At 38.8% G+C, this 19,417-nt stretch overlaps 1 protein-coding gene across 1 annotated transcript; it reads right to left on the bottom strand.

The window, feature by feature from the left end:
* Positions 1–16: 16 nt before the first annotated feature.
* On the bottom strand, positions 17–7,656 carry EMC7 (ER membrane protein complex subunit 7). The gene is made up of 5 exons (XM_040068193.1): positions 7,409–7,656; positions 4,911–5,030; positions 2,888–3,026; positions 2,273–2,353; positions 17–493 (listed from the first exon to the last, which is right to left on the bottom strand). Exons 1-5 carry the CDS (start codon positions 7,624–7,626, stop codon positions 341–343), a joined length of 711 nt encoding a protein of 236 aa, XP_039924127.1. The 5' UTR covers positions 7,627–7,656; the 3' UTR covers positions 17–340.
* Between the last annotated feature and the right edge of the window lie 11,761 nt (positions 7,657–19,417).

Below are 19,417 nucleotides of genomic sequence, written 5' to 3'. Positions count from 1 at the left end.
GTCCACTCCTATTATTTTTGAGGGTTTTTTATACATTGTCTTAGGACATTTATTACCATGAAGCACATAGTATAATTTATTTTTATTCTCTACAGAACAATGTAGTTAATTCAGTATCATCAATAACTTTATACAGATACAGTACTGAAGCCATGTCATCTTTTGCTTACTCTCAAGTACAAAACAAATTATACAGTCTAAAAAAAGCTACAAACCACACTTGTAGCATAACGTATGTTGTGCCTGGTTAAAGTTTACAGCAGTGGCTTTTTGATCTTTCAAGACAAATAAACATGACAACAAAGAGGTGTGGAAAATCAGACTTAGGAGGAAGACTCAACTACCTCCTTTTTCCAGAACTACTTTTCCCTGCTTTACTGCTGCTGCCACCAGACTTGCTGGAAGATTTTGAAGAGAAAAGTCTTGTCATGAATTCAGATACATCTGGCAGCTCATGGTTGGAATTCAGCATGTTCATTGACTGCTCCATTTCCTGCATGCAAAGATCAGATAATCTTAACAGCTTGTAACAATTCTGCCCGTATCTCAGGCATCAGTTCAAAGACTGCAGGAGAAAGATACCTAATTTTCCCAAATACTGTTTTACTTTTGTAGTCCCCCAGAATACATATTGCTAATAGTTTTATGCAACCACAGCCAAACACCCAGCTACACAGAAACACAAAACCCTCAAACTACAAGCAGCAGTGTATGGAAAATGGTAACCATGTCTTAAGCAGTCTTACAGGGCAACCATCTGATTAAAAAAAAACTAAAAGATGAAAATTATTTATTTTCAGCACTACTTTTCTCCATATTAAAATTTATGCTATCAATTAGATATTCAGATCTGTTTTCTCATAGATGTCACACTTTTGTTTTTCAAATTAGTATTATTTATAGCAAATTAACAAATTTTTCATGCTGTTTGAAGGGATTAGGTATTTTTATTGACCTACTTTCTGACACCAAGCTACTAGAGTACTGCAGCTGAGTTGTCATTAATTCAGGAAAAAAAGCATTTTAATGTAAGACTGTATACCCAGGTAAGCTTAATGTAATTAGGGTCTAGGACAGTGGTTCTATGAAATGAATTAGTACATTTTAAAATAAACCAATCCTGAATTACTTTTAATGCCTACAACAACTGAACTGCACATCCACAAAGGGATAATGCTTATAGCAACTCTAAGTTTCACATGAGATTGTCACCTTGTCCTTCTGAAGTGCTTTCAAAGCATTTTAGTAGCCTTTGTTACTATTGCATCTACACTACACCTCTGCAACAAGCACAGTTACTAAATCATTAAAATTTCTATACAAACTAGTACTGTGCTGATTCCAGACAGAAAAAAGAAGTTAATTTGAAAAACGTCACACAACCTCCATATACTCCACAAGTTAACATGTAACAATTTAATGCATGGTCATCTAGAGAATGCCATTACAATTTAGTTCTTAAAAACAACTTTTTCCTAATTCTTTCAAGTTAAAAATTTCTCCTTAAGACGACGTATCAGTTATCTGATAAGAACTAAATAATTGGAAGTTGTAACAGTTTTACCATCAGAACAGCCTGTCTATAAGCAGCGTCAGATCAGTGAAAAAAAAAGAATACGTGATTATCTTTTTTTAAAATTCAACTTTCAGAGTTCAGCTTGGTTTGAAGAACATGCCATGAATACCTAGCATATCTCTGTATCTGATTTTGAATCAAAATTATAGCCAAAAGAGCATTATACAGCTCTGATATGCTTTATAAAGGTATTACTTATTAAAAAAAATATTCAGACACCTATAAAGTACTACTGAAGACAGTGGTCATTTATAGAAAAAAGTTTTTATTTAACCAAGCCTCCAAAAAGCAGCCACCCATGACAGACACATAATACTTGTAAAATAAAAGATTTAGCAAACACCTTGAATCTCCATTTTGTCCTAGCCTTCTGCTATTCAGCATTTTGCATGATGAAAGGACAATCAATCAGATAATTTAATGACTACATTAAGACTGCATATCATATAAACTAGTGCAACATCTGGATTTAAAGTAAACGGTGGTTTAGGCTGAAGCTCAAGAGAACCCCACATCACACTCAACACACTTGACACTTATTAAATGACTCATTGCTAAACAGCAACACTGTATTAGCTAAATAAATGATGCCCATTAAGCCTTCCTTTAAAGTACAGTTTTGTTTTTATTACTTTTCTGTGCCTTGAAATCTCATTATCTTTGGTCTCTCCATACAGATCAATTGAATGTACTTACCCGCCTCATATCAGGATCACTGGTGTTGACAACTTTAGGCAAAAGCACAAATATCAGTAATGGAAGAACCATCATCATCACCTACAGAGAAAACAGGAAATACCTCTTCAGCTTAGCTGTTGCTCTAAACACTTTTAGACCTATTAAAATAAAATGGAGCTCTACAAAACAGCCAAACTCTAGAACTACTGCATTCTGAATCAGTAAACCAGTAACACTTGCCAGGAATGAAACCTGGTAAGGGAATACTGTGCTTTAAACAACAGTTTTCAGAGCTGGACCAAAAAGGCAAATGGTTGTTCTCTCTTACACCTGTTCTAATTACAGTTTTGGAACACGTTGATCTCTGCACTAGTAGAACAACATCACATTGTCAAAAGAAGAGACTATGGGCTATTTTCAGAGGATGTACATTAACTGTGGTATATAGGGGAGGAGATGTCAGAGAAAAACTTCCCATTTGTAAGCAAGTAAAATACAAGTAAACAATCCTTTCAGAAGAGCAAAGGAAAAAATGCACATTTTTCCTCAATTGTTTTATTCTTAGTATTCTGACAAATAGCTGTATTTGGATCCTTAGCATACTTGTAATATTTGTGTGCTGCCTGTACATACCATAGGGTTCATGAGGAAATCTGTCCATCCCCAAGATTCTCTCTTTATAAAGTATGAAGGTGGTCCAGAAGATTTCATCTGCAGTGGATATGGCAGCCTGACAACTTCAGAGGGTTTGATGTAATTCACATATCTTGCTCTATTAGGCAAAATGAAAATAATTGAAAATATAAACATTGAATCTTTCGCAAATAATAAAGATTTAAAAAATCCAAACAAGTTTTAATAGAAGACTACAAACAAAACCATCTGCTATGCAGTGTCAGTTAGGCTTCACTTTTGAAAAGCTAATTGTCTCAGCAGCTTATTTTAAGGAATCAAAAGCAAATCATTGTCACCTTGTAAACAAGCAAGAAAAACTACGCTGTTTAAGGTCCAGCTTTCAACAGTGCAGTGTAGTTTAACCAGTTTGCTCAGGATATCAACTACTTGTGAAGTTAACACCTCTTCCATAAGTGCATTACTCTGCGCTTATCAATACTGAATCTCAGTCTTTATTACTTCATAAGGTATTTCCATATTTCATCACTAGTATTCTTCATTTGGGCCTAATATTTAGATAATTACTCACCATTAACATCTTTGTCATTTCTGACCCATTGTTCATGATTTATGAATATTTATCCACTTTATGCAACTCCAGAGATGTCTTCTGTCCATAAACAATTTATTCCTTGTAAATTTTTCACCAAATACTCACCTATAGAATGTCTTTCCCTCATACCTTATGGCTATGTGTTTTCTTCAAAACCTGAGATTTTCAAGTAGATCTTACCAAATACATTTGTTACCCACATGATGTTTCCTCTTTCTAGTTATTACCATAACTTTCTAAAGCAGCACATCCCTTAGAAAAGCCCTGCTAACATTCTCCCCAAGTATCATAGTTTTTCTTGCATCTCTGACTCCTCAACTTCATTCCTCATTACAGTTTCTATCTGTTGGACTGGTAGAGATACCAAGCCTCCTGCTACTTTTCTCTGCTGATGTATCCCATCAATTTACTCAACATGAAATTTGTTACCTTACTAGTCCTTAGATACACAAACAGTGATAAGGGTGAGGTTATATTCAATACTTTGTCTATATCTTTGTATTTGTTACCTATTAATTATTGTCAGTAAGATACTAACAAAGCATAAAAATTCCATAAAGTCTGGAAAAAACTCAGCTCAGACAAACAGTTTGGGCTTATTATAAACTCAAACTTTATTATATTATTACTATAATTATATATTATAAACATATAATAATATTATTATATTACATTAATTATTATTATTATTATAAAGAGACTGCACTGTTTTCAGTGAGATTTCAATTTTTAACCTCCCCTAAATATACTGCAGGAGTTATTTACACTGGTGATTGTATTCCTAAAAGTTAAGATGCTATATGCATGCTTGAACAAAGAAAACTTAAATATGAGCATTTTCATTTAAATGAAAATCACCTTAATAGATTTTTCTGTATTACTGAATAGTCTGCAGGTACAGTAAAGAGTGGTTTGGCCACAACATAAAAACAAGGCAACAATCCTACAGGAAAAATGCAAACTAGCAACTGCTAATATTAACCAGTAACTGTAACGTGTGTCCTATGGGGGTGCAACAGAAATATTTAAAAATTCCATTGTGCCCAGTACTGACAGTGTATTTATTAAAGAAATGTATGGGGAAAACGGGAAAAGGGAACAAGGAAAACAAAAGTGTTGACAAATAATAAAGCAGTTAACTAATTCATGCCTAGATTTTATTTCAGGATAGCTAAAAAAAAAAAAAACACGCAAACAGATGAACTTTTAAAGTCTCTTTTCTCTTATTTCAGGCCACAAATACGAAAGGAAGAAAGGTATCAGGCTTTGAATTTGAGAAACGTGCTTCTAGAAGTGATGTTGAAAGAAGCTGACACATACAGTCTGAGATGGAACATCAGACCTACAGCACTGCTTCCATGAGTTTTCACACTGTGCTGTCAAGCACACGTAATTCATCAATACAGAGGCACATCAGGAAAGACTCACCTCATTTTGCCTTTTGAAGTTATGTCAACTCGCACAGGCTCAAATTTATGAGCAGGGGATATAACTTCTACTACGTAAGATCCTGAAGGTACATCATGAACCACAAAACTTCCATCTGTCCTGAAAAAAACAGTGAGTTCCACGACATTTCAGTGTGCTCCAGAATTTAAGAAAGGGTGTTCTGTTGAACTTTTTCTTTTTTTTAAGAAGCTATATCATTTTATATTACAAATCCTAATATAACCAAAATGACCAAAAGGAAAATTTAAATCAGTTAGCAGTCACAATATCAAGCCCCTTGAATTTATCAATGCATGCTGCAACAGGAGCAGAGATTCCCTGTTAAGTTGAAGATTTTGTTGCACCCTCAAGGTGTTGTCCTGCTGGAGGAGTCATTTAACAGCCCTAATAAGATCAGAAATAAGTTGTATTTCAGGTATTCAAGTGATGGCAGGAATAATTTACACCTTCCTTCCTCCTTCTGAAATACATACAATGAAGTTTACTTTGCTTCAGTGCTTCTGCTGAAAGCAAAGCTCCCCCCAGACTGACATTCTTCATAGTGTGGGTGGGTATAAGGGACAATTTGCAATGCACAAAAATAGCGATTTGTGCCTTTGTCGCAAAATAGCTGTTTTTACTTCTAATTGCTCCCTTTAGGACCAGCCCACGCTGGAAAGCTCAATCACAGCCATAAGGAAATTAAGAGCTCTGAACATATACGCAGAAGGGAGTTTTAACCAGGTGGCTTTTATTTTAAAATATGAAACTTGAATATTTGATGAAAATATTAGTAAAAGGTTACTTGCAAGCTTCAGCACTAGTTGCCTTAAAGGTATAGAAGTTTTCCTCCTATGTGTCCTCCCGAAGTCTCCAGTAAGAAAAACCTAGTGCTCTCTACCCTGTTAAGAGCAACATCAAAGATCTCTTTCCTAAAAATAAGATGCAAAGACAAAAATTTTTTCAAACGGCAAAAAATCTAATAAACCCCAACAAATTAGTAAACTGAAGCAGAAAGACAAATAAATGAGCCCTCTTAAAAGTGAATTCTCAAAGAATTTGTGATTATGTTCTTCACATCTCTCTCTAACACGCACAACAGATAAGGACCAATCCACCTTTATGTGATGATTTGAATCCCTAAGAATGCTTACACTATCTTATATTTCAACTGCTATAAGAATGTTTCCCTGACATTTCCTTTCAACTTTTCATTCTTTACAGTATTGGAGAAATTTAGTGTTTCAATTAAGCATTAAAAATTTGCCAACCTGATAGCAGCTATTAAATCAACTCCCAAATACAGTGTCAGGCTCTCCTAACTTGTTTGTAGTGTCTTAGCAGGTGCAACAATGTCAAGATTCCACAAGATCTACAGAATCTGTTGTGCTAATGTATTGACAGAACCCGAGGTCAAAGTTAAATTTAACGCCTATTGGAGAGGGATTAATTTAAAAATTATGAATATTTATGAGGGTGTATCTTCATTCCATGTAATGTCATTTTTATACATATTTTAAAATCAATGTATTATACTGTATTGAAAATCACAAAGAATAATTTAGAATTCTACTCTTGAAATTAGTTCAGTTCTTAATTCTGAGGATATTTTCTATGTCTTAGATTCTCTAGATCTTTTGCTTATCTGAATATATCCAGTACCACTTGAGCATGAATAAGATAATGATTCTCTACAGCTTCCAGCTACATTTGCATGATGCTGTGTGAAGGAATAAAGCCACGTCCCTTAAATTAGCTTTTACCAGTACAGTTTAAGTTTTCCACGGGTACTCATAACACAGAACTACAACTGCAACTTCTGCCATTGAACAAATGCATCTGCACATCGGATAAATTCTTAGCCAAGGTGAAGTTCTTAAATAAAAGGGGGCAGAATTTACAACAGAAGCTGAGAATACACACGGTCCTCCAGACAGTGCGAACCTGTGCGAACCTGTTTGGGGTTTCTGTTTTGGCTGTTTTTTTTTTTTTTTTTTTTTTTTGTTTTGTTTTGTTTTGTTTTGTTTTGTTTTTTGTTTTTGTTTTTGTTTTTGTTTTTGGGGGGGGGTGTTGTTGTTTTTTGTTGTTGTTGGGTTTTTTTGTTTGCTTTTTTAAAATTAAAACTCCGTCCCTAAGTTTTGGCCAGCAACCTGAGTCATCAGTCTGGATACGTCTGCTGGAGGCTGAGGCCAAAACTTACGGCGCTGTTCGGCTGGCTGTGCCCAACCCATTACAAGGGCCCGGTGTTCGCAGTACCGCCGGCAGCTCAGCTCGAGATTCTGTGATTCCACGATCCCGCAGCCGTGCGCGCTGACCGGGATACGGTCCAGCCCTGCAGGGGCCGCCCCCTCCGCCCACCATCTCAGGACAGGACCGGACCGGGCCGGGCCTGCGAGCGGGCCGCGCGGCCCCGGGAGACGCCGGCTCCCTCCCGGGCAAGGCCGCCCGCCGCCCCGGGGCCCGAGCGCCCGCCCCGCTCCGCCCCGCCCGCCGCTCACTTCAGGAAGCCGACGTGCTCCTCCCCGTCCACCAGCACCCGGGCCCCCGCGATCCAGTCCTGCGGCTTCACCCCGGGCACCACGGCCCGGCCCTCGATCTTAAACCGCTCCCCGGGGCCCGCGCCGCCCGACGGCTCCGCCGGCCCGACGGGCTCCGATCCGCGGGCCAGCGAGAGCCAGAGCAGCGCCAGCCACAGGCCCCCGGCCCGCGCCGCCATCGCCGCGCTCCGCCCGCCCCGCACTGCGCCTGCGCCTGCTCCTGCACCGCCGGGGATGGGCCCGCCCCTCGGCTACGCCCCCAGGCTGCGGCCCCGCCCATGAGCCCCACCCATCAGCTGCCGCTCACCGGCCGTGCGCTGGGAAGGGCCCGAGCGCCGTGTGCCGCTCACCGGCCGGTGCGCCGGACGGGCCCGAGCGCCGTGTGCCGCCCACCGGCCGGGGCGCCGGACGGGCCCGAGCGCCGTGTGCCGCTCACCGGCCGGGGCGCCGGACGGGCCCGAGCGCCGTGTGCCGCCCACCGGCCGGGGCGCCGGAAGGGCCCGAGCGCCGTGTGCCGCTCACCGGCCGGGGCGCTGCAAGGGCCCGAGCGCCGTGTGCCGCTCACCGGCCGTGCGCCGGAAGGGCCCGAGCGCCGTGTGCCGCCCACCGGCCGGGGCGCTGGAAGGGCACGGAGGGCTCCCTTGTGTTTAGCTTTGTGAATAAGAGCAAAGGATAAGTTGCCTCTTAAAATGTGGAATGACAGAAACGTGAACCTGAAGAAAAAGGATGTGTAAGATGTACATGTATATTCCTTGGTAATGGATCTATTTAAGGCGTTCTAGTTTGAAATCTTAATAGATACCGTGAGAAGATAATAAACATTTTCTAGGGGGGAAAAAATAACCAAAAAAAAAAAAATCTTACAAAAGATTAAAATTGGCCTAAAGCGTAATCTTTTAAAATTATTTATAGCATTGCATTTTGTTTTATTAGTTAAAATAGAATGAAAATGTGTTACTTAGTAGGCAGGCACAGACTTAGGGGAGAAACCACGAGGGCTGTAATTTGTAAATTTCCTTGGCCCCTAATTTGCCTTTACAGAGCACATCCTGTTATGTCATATGTATTCATTGCCACGTTGTGGCTACATTACTTCCTTTTACCTGTCTTATGTATGTCAGAGTTAATTACTGAAACTGTGGAAAACACTATCATTAAACAAGATGAACCTGGTCATCAGCTGATAATAAAAATACTACATTATACTAGACATGATTTTAAAAATATTTGTCATCTTGTGTCAGTGGGATGTTGTGACTTATTTGTCTATTAGTATCTTTGAGCTGTCTCTTGCTTTGGAGAAAATCAGGAAGATGTCTGATCTATGAGGTTCTTCTGTCACATAAGCTCACAAACACCTAAAACTCCAGCTGCTTTGGGGGATGGAAACCTAAGAAAGCCAGAACTGAATAGTGTTAGCAGTACTTACCAATAGAATCACTAAGCAGAAGCATTTATGTTAAAGCTACTGACAACACTCTTTGCCAGACAGACAAACATCATCTTCATAGTGACATATCATGCAGTTAGTATAAACATTCTCCTTTTTATAAAATATCCTCAAGGAACTGTATTAGCATACTGTCAGACCAGTATGAATGATCATATCATCCAGTTTTAGGGATTTCCTCATCCTAATAATTTGGTTTTATAACCTATATAATACAGTTTCCTTGGAGGACCCAAAGAAAAAGACTCCCCTGTTTGTTCTTTCATAATCCAATCCAAGAAGCTTCTCTCTATATGTGTAATTCTGTTACCAAATCGAGTTAATTAAACAGCATCTTGCCTTTTCCAATAGCCGCACTGGCATGCACCCTTTTCAGTGTTAGGTTAGTAGTCCCTTGTCCTCTCACCATGTAACTTCTTTACATATTAAAAGTTCTCTTTCATTCAAATATATCAGTTACCATATTTTTAAGTGTACACAACTAAGAAAAAAATTAATTTGGTTGACTATTGCCTTTTTCTGGTTAAGACTTGCTACAACAGCAGCTTGAGCGGATTGCACAATGCCATTTTGTGAGTTTTTGTATCATGCTGTGGATGTTTTCTTCTAGCTAAAAAGAAAAATCCCAAAACAACAGTAGTACAAAAACTACAAAGCAAAGACATAAAAACATCCAGGCATATATTTATCAAAATAATTAGTACCTCAGCTGGGAGATGCTACCCGTTTTTATTCTGGAAGGAATTTTACTATTAGCAAAGTTGTTTGTGCAGCCTGATTTCAAGCAAATCTCTCATCAAAAGACAGATAAAACTGCCAAGTAACAGTTTCAGTTCAATGGAAACAACCAAACAATTCTATGAACTTGAAAATGCAGTTAAGAATGACTTCCATGTTTTGTAGTTGTCTCTTCATTGATGGATTCACTGCTTGAGTAGAAAATTGCAAGTTTCTTAAAAGTTCTACCCTGCTCACAAGAACATTTTTGGTTTTGTCTGAGTTGCTTCAACCAGCTGCTGCTAATGCTACAGAACTGTCAGCCAGATGGATGAGAGCTGACAGCCCCTAATGGGTTGAACAAAAAGAAGGCCTAGACTAATGTAATGCCATCACACTGGTAACACTGAAATCTGTCTCAAGATTCTTGTCACCTTTGGTTTCACAAACATACAAAAAGCAGAGGAAACCTATTAAATGCCTCTGAATGCATCATCAGAATCCAAGATCATCACAGCTGTTTACAAAGAATTAAGTGTCTTGGAGTACTTTTGGATACTGTAAGAGAGTTTTATAATCTTTCAAGGATAAAAGGAGTTTGCAAAAAAATGTAGCAGAACTTATTTTTTGATTAATCCTTTTCACAGTCAGAATGCTAGCAAAACTTGCTAGGTGTCTTTTGCTTACCAGGTCACCCTTAGTAAAGCATTTAATTCACCTTTGAACATTTCAGTGTAATTGCTCTGAAAACTTCTCTTTCCATAAAGCTAATAGTACCTTGGCTAGTATTTAAATATTTGCTTTGGAAAATGAAGATGATTTGTTATTGATATTGGTTTACTGTAATACACCAGACAGGTGCTGAGCCACAAACAGCAGCAGTCCAAAATCTGTTTTGTGCATGACTCAGGCTGAATATGCAGAGGTGTTAACTTTGACCTGACAAGCAGGGAGCACCTTCAGCCATCTGCCTCTAATCTTACCATAATCTTTGAGTCAGTCCCCCGATATAGATACACAGATAACAACACTCAACACACCAGATGAGTAATGCTGGTTCACAAATGTTTGGTGAAAGCAAAGATACAGTCCTTGCCGACACAAAGGATAGCTAAGAACTACCTGTGCATCAGAATACTCATAGCTACATCCTATTTGATTTTTGATAAACTAGTTAGAGGTGAGAAGAAATCAAAATGCCCAGCAAAGTGAGCAGATTTATGAGAATACACAAACTGAATATAGATGGAAGAGTTCAGCATAAAGGTACTGTGAAGACAACAGCCAGGTAACTCATATAATGAGTTCTCTCCTACCAAAGGAACTTTACTATGATTAAACACAAAATTAATAAAAAATTGTGCTGCATATTTCTTTCAGCACGATTTAAAAAAAAAAAAAAAAAAAAAAAAATTGTGGTGTGCCATCTACTGGCAATTTACTGTGCCACACTGGAAATGGTAACAAAAGTCAGGATTGCAGCCTGAGCTCAGCAACAGTCTTCGTGTTCTTTTGCATACTAGATACCCTGAGAGGGTCTCTGACTTGGGGCAGAAAGTGCACAGGCTATCTTCAGTTGCTGCAGAATACCAGTCTGCTTCAAACAGATTCCATTCAAAGAACGGCAATGAATCTGATGAAAGCACAAGTCTCATAAGAAGCTGCTAATGGAGCTGGGTTTTTTTTTAGCCTGGAGAAAAGGAGGCTCAGAGGAGACCGTATTGTTCTCTAAAACTACCTGAAAAGAAGTTGCAGCAGTGTGGGAATCAGCCTCTTCAACCAAGGAACTCATGACAGGAGGAAATGGCCTCAAATTGCACCAGGGGAGGTTTAGATGGGACATTAGGAAAAAATTCTTAATCCAAAGCATTGTGAAGCATGGCAACAGGCTTCTCAAGGGAAGTGGTGAAGTCCCCATTCCTGGAAGTATTTAAATGACACGGAGATGCTTAGGGATGCGGTTTAGTGGTGGACTTGGCAGTGTCAGTTTACTGGTTGGACTTGATGACCTAAGATGTCTTTGGCAATCTAAATGATTCTATGTTGGGGCAGAAAATCTCTTAATCCCCTGCAAACTCTTCAGCTGTCAGAACGATTCCTGCATCTCCAACACGTCCACCCTCACAGCATGGAGTTTAGCATGTAGGATTGAGGACTTTCCTGTCTCAGAGAGATAACATTCCCCTATTCCCTTGTTTGCTTTCACCTCAAGTTGACTGGACAAACTTCCTCAGGACTCTTTTTTTCAGGAATGAATTCTTTTCATCTTCCTATATTATATGTCCAAAACCATGAGCAGGACACTCTACTTTGTCACACTTACCCTGGGAGATAGCAAATGCTGACATCGAGATTGCAAGACGATAGCCAGTTTTGTCTGCTTGCAACTGAACTCATCTTTACTAAATTCAAATTCATTCTTCAATGGAGGAAATTTAATTAACAGTTTAAGTGCTGGGATAAGGAACATAATTTTCCTGCTGAAAGAATTTCTAGACTCCCTCATGCAAGCAAAGCAAGTATGTAACATGATGGTAACCTGGAAGTCAGTTTTACAGTACTTTGACTGCACTCCTCATCTGTTCTCTGTAAAAATTTGTCCCTACATCTGTTAAGCAGCAATTGGGCATTAACCATGCAAGCAGTAGGTTTAATAAGTGCAGTATTCATTAAGCTGACTAGGTAATAAGCTATGACCCACAGAATGGTGCTACACAGGTCCTCAGATTCCTGTGTTGTTACTTGTATGGACAGCACCTGTAATTGTTTTACATGAGGTTAGAATGAGACATCGGTGTGATATTTGGGTTCTAAAAATATAAGCAGTTTAGAATCCTTATTTCTTGCCAATATGCAGTCTAAATGCTGTTGTTTCTTTACATCTGGGTTTTACTTCCATAATGCCACAAGGTGGCCTCCACATAATACAGCGTTATCATCACATCCTTCACAGCATGAAATCTGAAAGCATGCTTTTGCTTTTCTGCAATGTCAGTAAATTACCACCACAAAATGACATTCTTTTCTTTGTATTTCAGGCTCAAGAAGCTTACATGCTGTGCAGAATTAGTTCACATCTGACAGGAGGTCAGAGCAACACAAAGCAGCTACAAGCATTTTCGTAGGATGTTCTACCAGAGAGAAGCTTGTTCATGAACCAAGCGTGTGACACACTCACAGAGCAGGTCTAGAAGTTGTCTGCCCTGCAGAGTCTGGGAAATCCTGCATCCCACATGTGAAGGCTGCAATAATTCAGACAGCTTTAAGCAGTTGCTTAAATTATGGTAGTTACTTCTGTGCTAGGAGGATCCGAAGAAAGAAAGCCCCAAAGCAGCAGAGATCCTCTTTTTGACTGGAAGTTAAACCATTTCTTGCCTATCAGAAAGCTGATGTTGTTTTTCAAGAAGGTGAATGACCAAAGCCCACTAAAGATTGATTTGCACTATTTCAAAGCTTAGAGTTCCTTCATTTTTATGGGGGGGGTGGTGGGGGGGTGGGTGGAGCTTTATTTTACACAATTTATAGTGGAACTTCAAAGTGTAACAATGCAAGTGGAATTGGAGTAGCAATTTCTAGATGATAAACATTTTCTTTGGTATATTAAAAATGTTACAAAAGCTATTACATTGTGTACTACTAGCAAATCTAGATTCAAACTAAAGGAGAAAAGTAGTAAAACCTGTGAGTTCGCAATAGTTGACAAAGCAAAAGGAACAAAGCTGGGTCTTAAACTCATTTTCTCATTTACAGAGAAAATTACAGTGGCTCTAAAGTGAATCTTCAGCAGTAGCTGTAGGAACCCTTTTCTTTTAAACACAATCTGTCCATTTTTGAGAAGCTGAGAACTGTGACTCTCCTTGGTTTTAAATTCATCACACACCTTTCTTGTACAAGGCTGGCATTTGAGATACATAACCCTACGTGTACACAGCTGATTGAAAAAGTTTACCAAGTTTCTACTTCCTTGAAATTCAACACTTAGAAGAATAACTATTGGTAACTTTCTCCTACTGTCTTCTTTCAATGTATTGACCTGTAATTCTCCTGTAACTCTTTTCAAGCTATTGTTGAAATAAGCAACTTTTGTTCTGTCCTTCAATCTTTGCCTTGTTTATCTGAACGAAATAATTTGGAGGTGCATTACACCTCCATTACACTTTAAGTAAGCTAAATATGAATCTTGTTTTTATCTTTAAAGTGTATTCCTATTTGTGTGGGTTTTTATGCTGAATCAGACTGTGCAAGTAAAGACATGCCTTAATGAGCCTGAGTTTGTACATGACCAAGAACTGTTTAAATGTCCCACTGTAGGGAACTGCACACATGATCTATCATTAATCAATGGCAAACAAGCTAATTTTCTATGTGTTGTTACATTGCTATTCAGTGTGTTAAGCAGTTCCATTAAAGCAACATGATTAACAGCTTTGCAGTTAAGTAGTAGTTCCTGTTTGACTCAAATATATCTATGTCAGCCTTATACAGGTAAGTAGGAGTCCTGTGGGAGTACAGTGATTCCATCTGTATTATAGCAGTATTTTTTTTTTAAAAGCTTTAATAATTCAGCCTGAAGCAGGATTTGCCAATTCTCAAATAAGCACTGTGGGATTAAATGAAATATTTTTCAGCTTTATAATATTAGCATTATCATATAAAGTCTTTCCAATTGCAGCATGAAGTTTTGTACTGGCCATATGATTCATGAGTTTGGAAGCCTATGTTTCCTTCCTCAATTTTTTAAGCTAAATAAAAATGGCTTATTTTTCTATTTTTCATACCTTTTTTTTGAAGAAAATAATAGCACAAGTGACCTTTCAATGCTTTTTCTTCCCTCTAGCTACTTGCTTTCATTATTTGTAAATGTACTGTTAATATATGTGACAGCAGGTTCCTCTGGGAAGCTCTGTATAACGGCTGGTCAAATCCAGGGCTCACTGGAAGCTTTGCACAGATAGCTAAAGTCCTCAATTTAACTTTGTTCTTTGCTTTTAGATTCTTATTTTAGCCAAATAAAGTAACTATGATCTACTGAAAGAGTGTTGCAGGATTTTATCTACAACTTTTACTGTCTCCTGCAAGCCTGAAGAATTCAGCAAAGCATCTTCAAACTGGTGTTCATTCCAGGTGACAGACTGTGCTGTCTAGTTTAGAATTACTTCTTGCAAGTGTAAAGGTATGTATTTAAATATTGACATGTCAAAACATTAGGAGGAGGAAACAAAATCAAGTAATTGCCAGGACTGCTTTGTTTTCAATGCAGAAGTTGTGGGGACAGGTGGGTGGGACAGAGAGGGGAAGAAACTTAACAGAAGTATACATTGCACTGAGGTCCCAGGTAATACCTCTCTAGAAAAGAAACAAAGAACCTAAATCAAACCCACCATTCTGCTCATCTCTGCAAGTTATTTTATAGGAATAGCGCTATCCCTTTGTCCATAAAACAGTGTGATGCTCAGTGAAAAAGCAACTGGACCTCTTAAAGGCTGCAGTGTAGCTACCTAGAAGAGAAGCATTCTTCAGCAAGGCCACAGAGAGCTTGAGCTCAGGTGAACCACCAAGTCCCACTGCAGGCTTTTGCACAGCCCAATATCTGGCTGGAAAGTCTCTGTGGCAGACAAAACATAGAGAGATTAGAAAGCTTAAGCTTAAAATTTAAAATTAGAAGATTCTCCTTGCATACAAAGCACATAGTCACATCTTAACTTGGAACAGACACATACAGGAAAGAAAACCAGGTTCTTTCATAACTGAATTGTCGACACAACTCTAGATGAGAGTTTGGAACATCTAAGGGTAGTTCAGCTAGGAAAGAATCCTACAAAGGGTTCACCAAAAGGGTCTCTTAGCAGTTGATGCTGTGTCTGAAGCTCACAAAGCAGATCAGGGAGCAGTGTTGCTTAGCTGACTGCTGGCAGCCATATATATGAGAGACAGCCATATATATGGGACAAGTAGCTGTGATTGAAGCTGGGTTCAACCTATCTTTAAATCAGTAACTGCTGCTTATCTTCCTTTTATTTCACCACTAGATGTGGGAACGAAAGTTAAGGCTTGCTGGAGCCATGTAATTCAAATTAGTTCTTCCTCTCACTTGAGTCTCTCATTGTTGAGACCACAGAATTCAATTATATTGCTGCAAGGCCAGCACAAATGATATTTTCATCCAAAACCATACCGCCCCAAAGCACCAGTGAAGATATTATTTTAGACTATTAAAATCAGTTCAAGTTCTGAATGTATTTACTAGCCAAAAGACAGCCTCATATAAATTCCTGAAAAATGAAATAATTATGCTAAACCAGAAACACATGGACAGCAGTACCTTGGAGATGTACCTTAGGGCTAATGGATAAAAAGTGCTCTGTAAGGTAGGAAAAAATATCATAAGGTGAGTAAATACCACAAATGAACAACAGACAAATCAATTTTGTCAGAAAAAAAGTATGAATGAGGATACTAAAATCTGTAGATTAATGATTTCTTAATACAGAAGCCTATTACAAGCAAGATTTAGATTTGGTGAGTTTCCAAAGGAAGAGAGGACTAACAGTTCCTTTCACATGAGCAGAAATCCTTAACATCAGAATTGTTTCAACCAAACTAAACTTAAAGGAATTGCCAAAGGCTAAATGCTCATTTTCCAGAGCACAGAGAGAACTATCAAGTAAGAAAGCAGCATCAGAAGTTTGTATGCCAAATCTTGCAAACAGAAATGCTGGAATATGCCTCGCTACTCCCTAAGGTAAAAGCTGAAGTTAGGAAGCTGCCAGTTGCGAAGAAAAGCTCCAAGGGCGTTCTCCTCTAATTTATGGCCCTTCAGAGTAAGGAGGCTGAGGTCACGAACCAAATAGTCACTTAGAAAGTAAACTAAATCAGTGCTCTAACCCTCAAAAATCCAAAACAATTTGTAACATCAGAGACTCCTTGCTCAGAAAGGCACTCATGTCCTTTTTTTATGAAAAATGGAGAGCAGCATTTGTTGTCATTTGTCTGCAGCACTACTTTATGCTAGAGACAAGTGAATTCTAGGATTTTGGTTTGGGTTGAGTTTAGAATTGCTGTTTGTGCTGTGGTGGTTTTTGTTGGGTCATGTCATGCCTGTTCTGTCCCAACATCTCCTCCTACCCCCCAGCCCGATTTCTATTTTTTAGCTTTAGTAGCAACCTTCTGTTCATCTGGAAAGAAACTAATCTGCTTTTTGAATCAAGAACTGTGAAGTGGAACGAACCCCTTTAGAGATGTTAAGGGACGTGCCACCATTAGAAACATAAATGTATTGGAATGTAGAAGAAAGGGCAAAAATGATACTCCTGCACAGAAATGAATGGAAACGTGCTTATACAGCACTTTGTGTACATAACACATCCTCACTCTACCCAACATCCTGATTATTTTGTGTGGTCAGAAAGCCATAAGCGTGTAAAAATGAAAATTCAAATTGGCACCAATGAATCTAAAGAGCTGCACTCAAAGGGGGAGGCAAGATGGGTGAATAGGAAAAAAATCCCCAACCCAAACCAACAAACCACTAGCCCCCCTAAGCAGCAGGATTTCTCCCTAACTAGTCACTAGCCTGCCATTTGCAAAGGTTCCGAACTGTAGGCATTTTTAATTAATAGGCAGTAGAATATTGGTAGAGCATTCATGTTTAAAAAGCATTTATACACACACAAACCCTCTTAATACAGCTTCATCTTAAATATCATAGTGGCCTCTACAGTTGCTCTGTATAGGGCATAAGCCTAAGCCTCTGAGTTTTCACTAAGTTGTTTTTGTAGTGAGAACCTGGAAGACCTGAGGGACAAGACATCACTTGGGAAACTAGGTGTGCCAAATATGAAGGCATTTTATTCTCACTTGGATAAGTGACAAGGATGTGGAGCTGGAAATTCAGCCAAGCATTTGTGCCCCAACATGTCAGAGGGGTGGAAATGCAGCAACTGTGAGGAAAGAGGACTGCTCTGTGAGCATCAGGTCTCCAGCTGTTCTTTGTGAAGTGCCTCACTGCTGTGGATTAGGCACATAGGACTGGGAAGACTTTCAGTTATCATCATACCCCAATCTCCCAACAACCACAGGCACACTTTTCAGGTAATGGGAATTTTTGTACCATATTTTAAACACTCCTCCTTCCCCAGTTTTATGCAATACATTTACACCCAGGAAAGCACACTTTGGCCACAGTCCTGATTAGAACGTGCCTGCATTCAAGCCCTCAACCCCCTGTAGATTACTCATGCCACCACTCAAGAGGACAGTATTTTTAGAGGTACCTCTTACAGCACCACCCCATCATTCAGTTAACAAACTCCCAGTCTGCTCTCTTTATCCAAAAACACCTTAACTATAATATCTTCCAAAAAAAAAAAAAACAACCCCCCAAAAATACCCCAAAACCCCCCAAAACAAACAAAAAACACCCCACAACAAAACAAAAAACCCAAGGCTCTAAGAAAATTTATGTGAAAAGACAGTTGCTCTGGTAGGCAGGGTTCACATCACGATCAGCTACTCTGCTTATTCTTATGCTAATGCTGGCTGCTGGCACAGAATTACTCCAGAATTAACACTCCCATCAATCACCACTCATTTTGGCTGATTAAAAAGTCAAGCTTTTTGGACTTACCAAACACAAGGTTGAGAACAAAACAGCTATGTTTTTAGTCCTGCTGTGCTTTACTAGTAATGCTGCTTCACTTACAATGTTGAAAATCAAGTTTTATCACTACCTGCACCATGATGGTTAATTATGTTTTTGTAATTTACTATTTCCTGCAGCTGCAACACGAGGTGGCAGAGTCATCCAGAAATTAACTAATGTAGCAAGGTTGGGTTTTTTTCCCTATTCAGTCAGAAACTTGTTATTTTAATAACTAAAATTTTAAGCAAACACACATAAATACTTATGCCTTTAAGCTTCAAGGCAAAGTACTATTAGCAGATATAGAAAGTATTAAGAGATTTCTGCTCTCCAAACCAAGCACAACAAATAGCTCCTTTCTGCACTCATTGTAGTAATTTTGTCAGAATGGAGAGCAGTTTTAGTTTCTTACAGCCAAGAGCTTTTAAGACTTCAAAAGACTCCCCAATAACCCATCATTCCACTTTTATCTAGACTAAGTAGATAACAGGACAGCTGATTCACACGAAAAAAGACAATCCAATAGTAATGAAATGCGCGCTGTCCTAATAGCTGACTCTATTTGTGCAATTTCGCCATTTAGAACCAAACATGGCATAGGTTTCTTTTATGTGGCCACCCTTCTCTGAAATGCTCCTAAAAATTATTTAAACTCTTGCAGAAAAGTATTTGTCTCATGCAGAACAGATGTAATGAAAGCCTGTTATCAGAAAAGACAAAATGATCAGCTATTTTTCTGAAGGTGGAATATGTACTTCACTAAGTTTTCAAATCCATAGAATATACGAAATGGGTAGAAGTGGCAACTGCAAGATCCAAACATAATTTGGGCTTTTTACAAGTGAAGTTCAACAGATTCAATTTGACAAAGAGACATCATAAAGTACAAGAGCTATTTTAAACTGTCTACAGGCCACTTTAACATATACTAGGGTGCATATGTATTTCAACACACCTGTAAGAGCAGGCAGTTTTGGAATGTAACTTTATCTTGATATTTAGATTATCTGGGTTTATTGTTTCACAATATACATAGTGCTTATGTAAAAAAAAGTATCAAGAATACAATTACAGTATCAGTGAAGTCCACTAGTTGTTTATTTCCAGTCTATACATACAGAACACAGCCTCCTTCCCACATCCACAGAAAACTGATATTCAC

The sequence above is a fragment of the Hirundo rustica genome, chromosome 6, assembly GCF_015227805.2.
Source record: "Hirundo rustica isolate bHirRus1 chromosome 6, bHirRus1.pri.v3, whole genome shotgun sequence".
NCBI classification, from domain to species: domain Eukaryota; kingdom Metazoa; phylum Chordata; class Aves; order Passeriformes; family Hirundinidae; genus Hirundo; species Hirundo rustica.
This window is presented reverse-complemented; position numbering and strand designations above follow the sequence as displayed.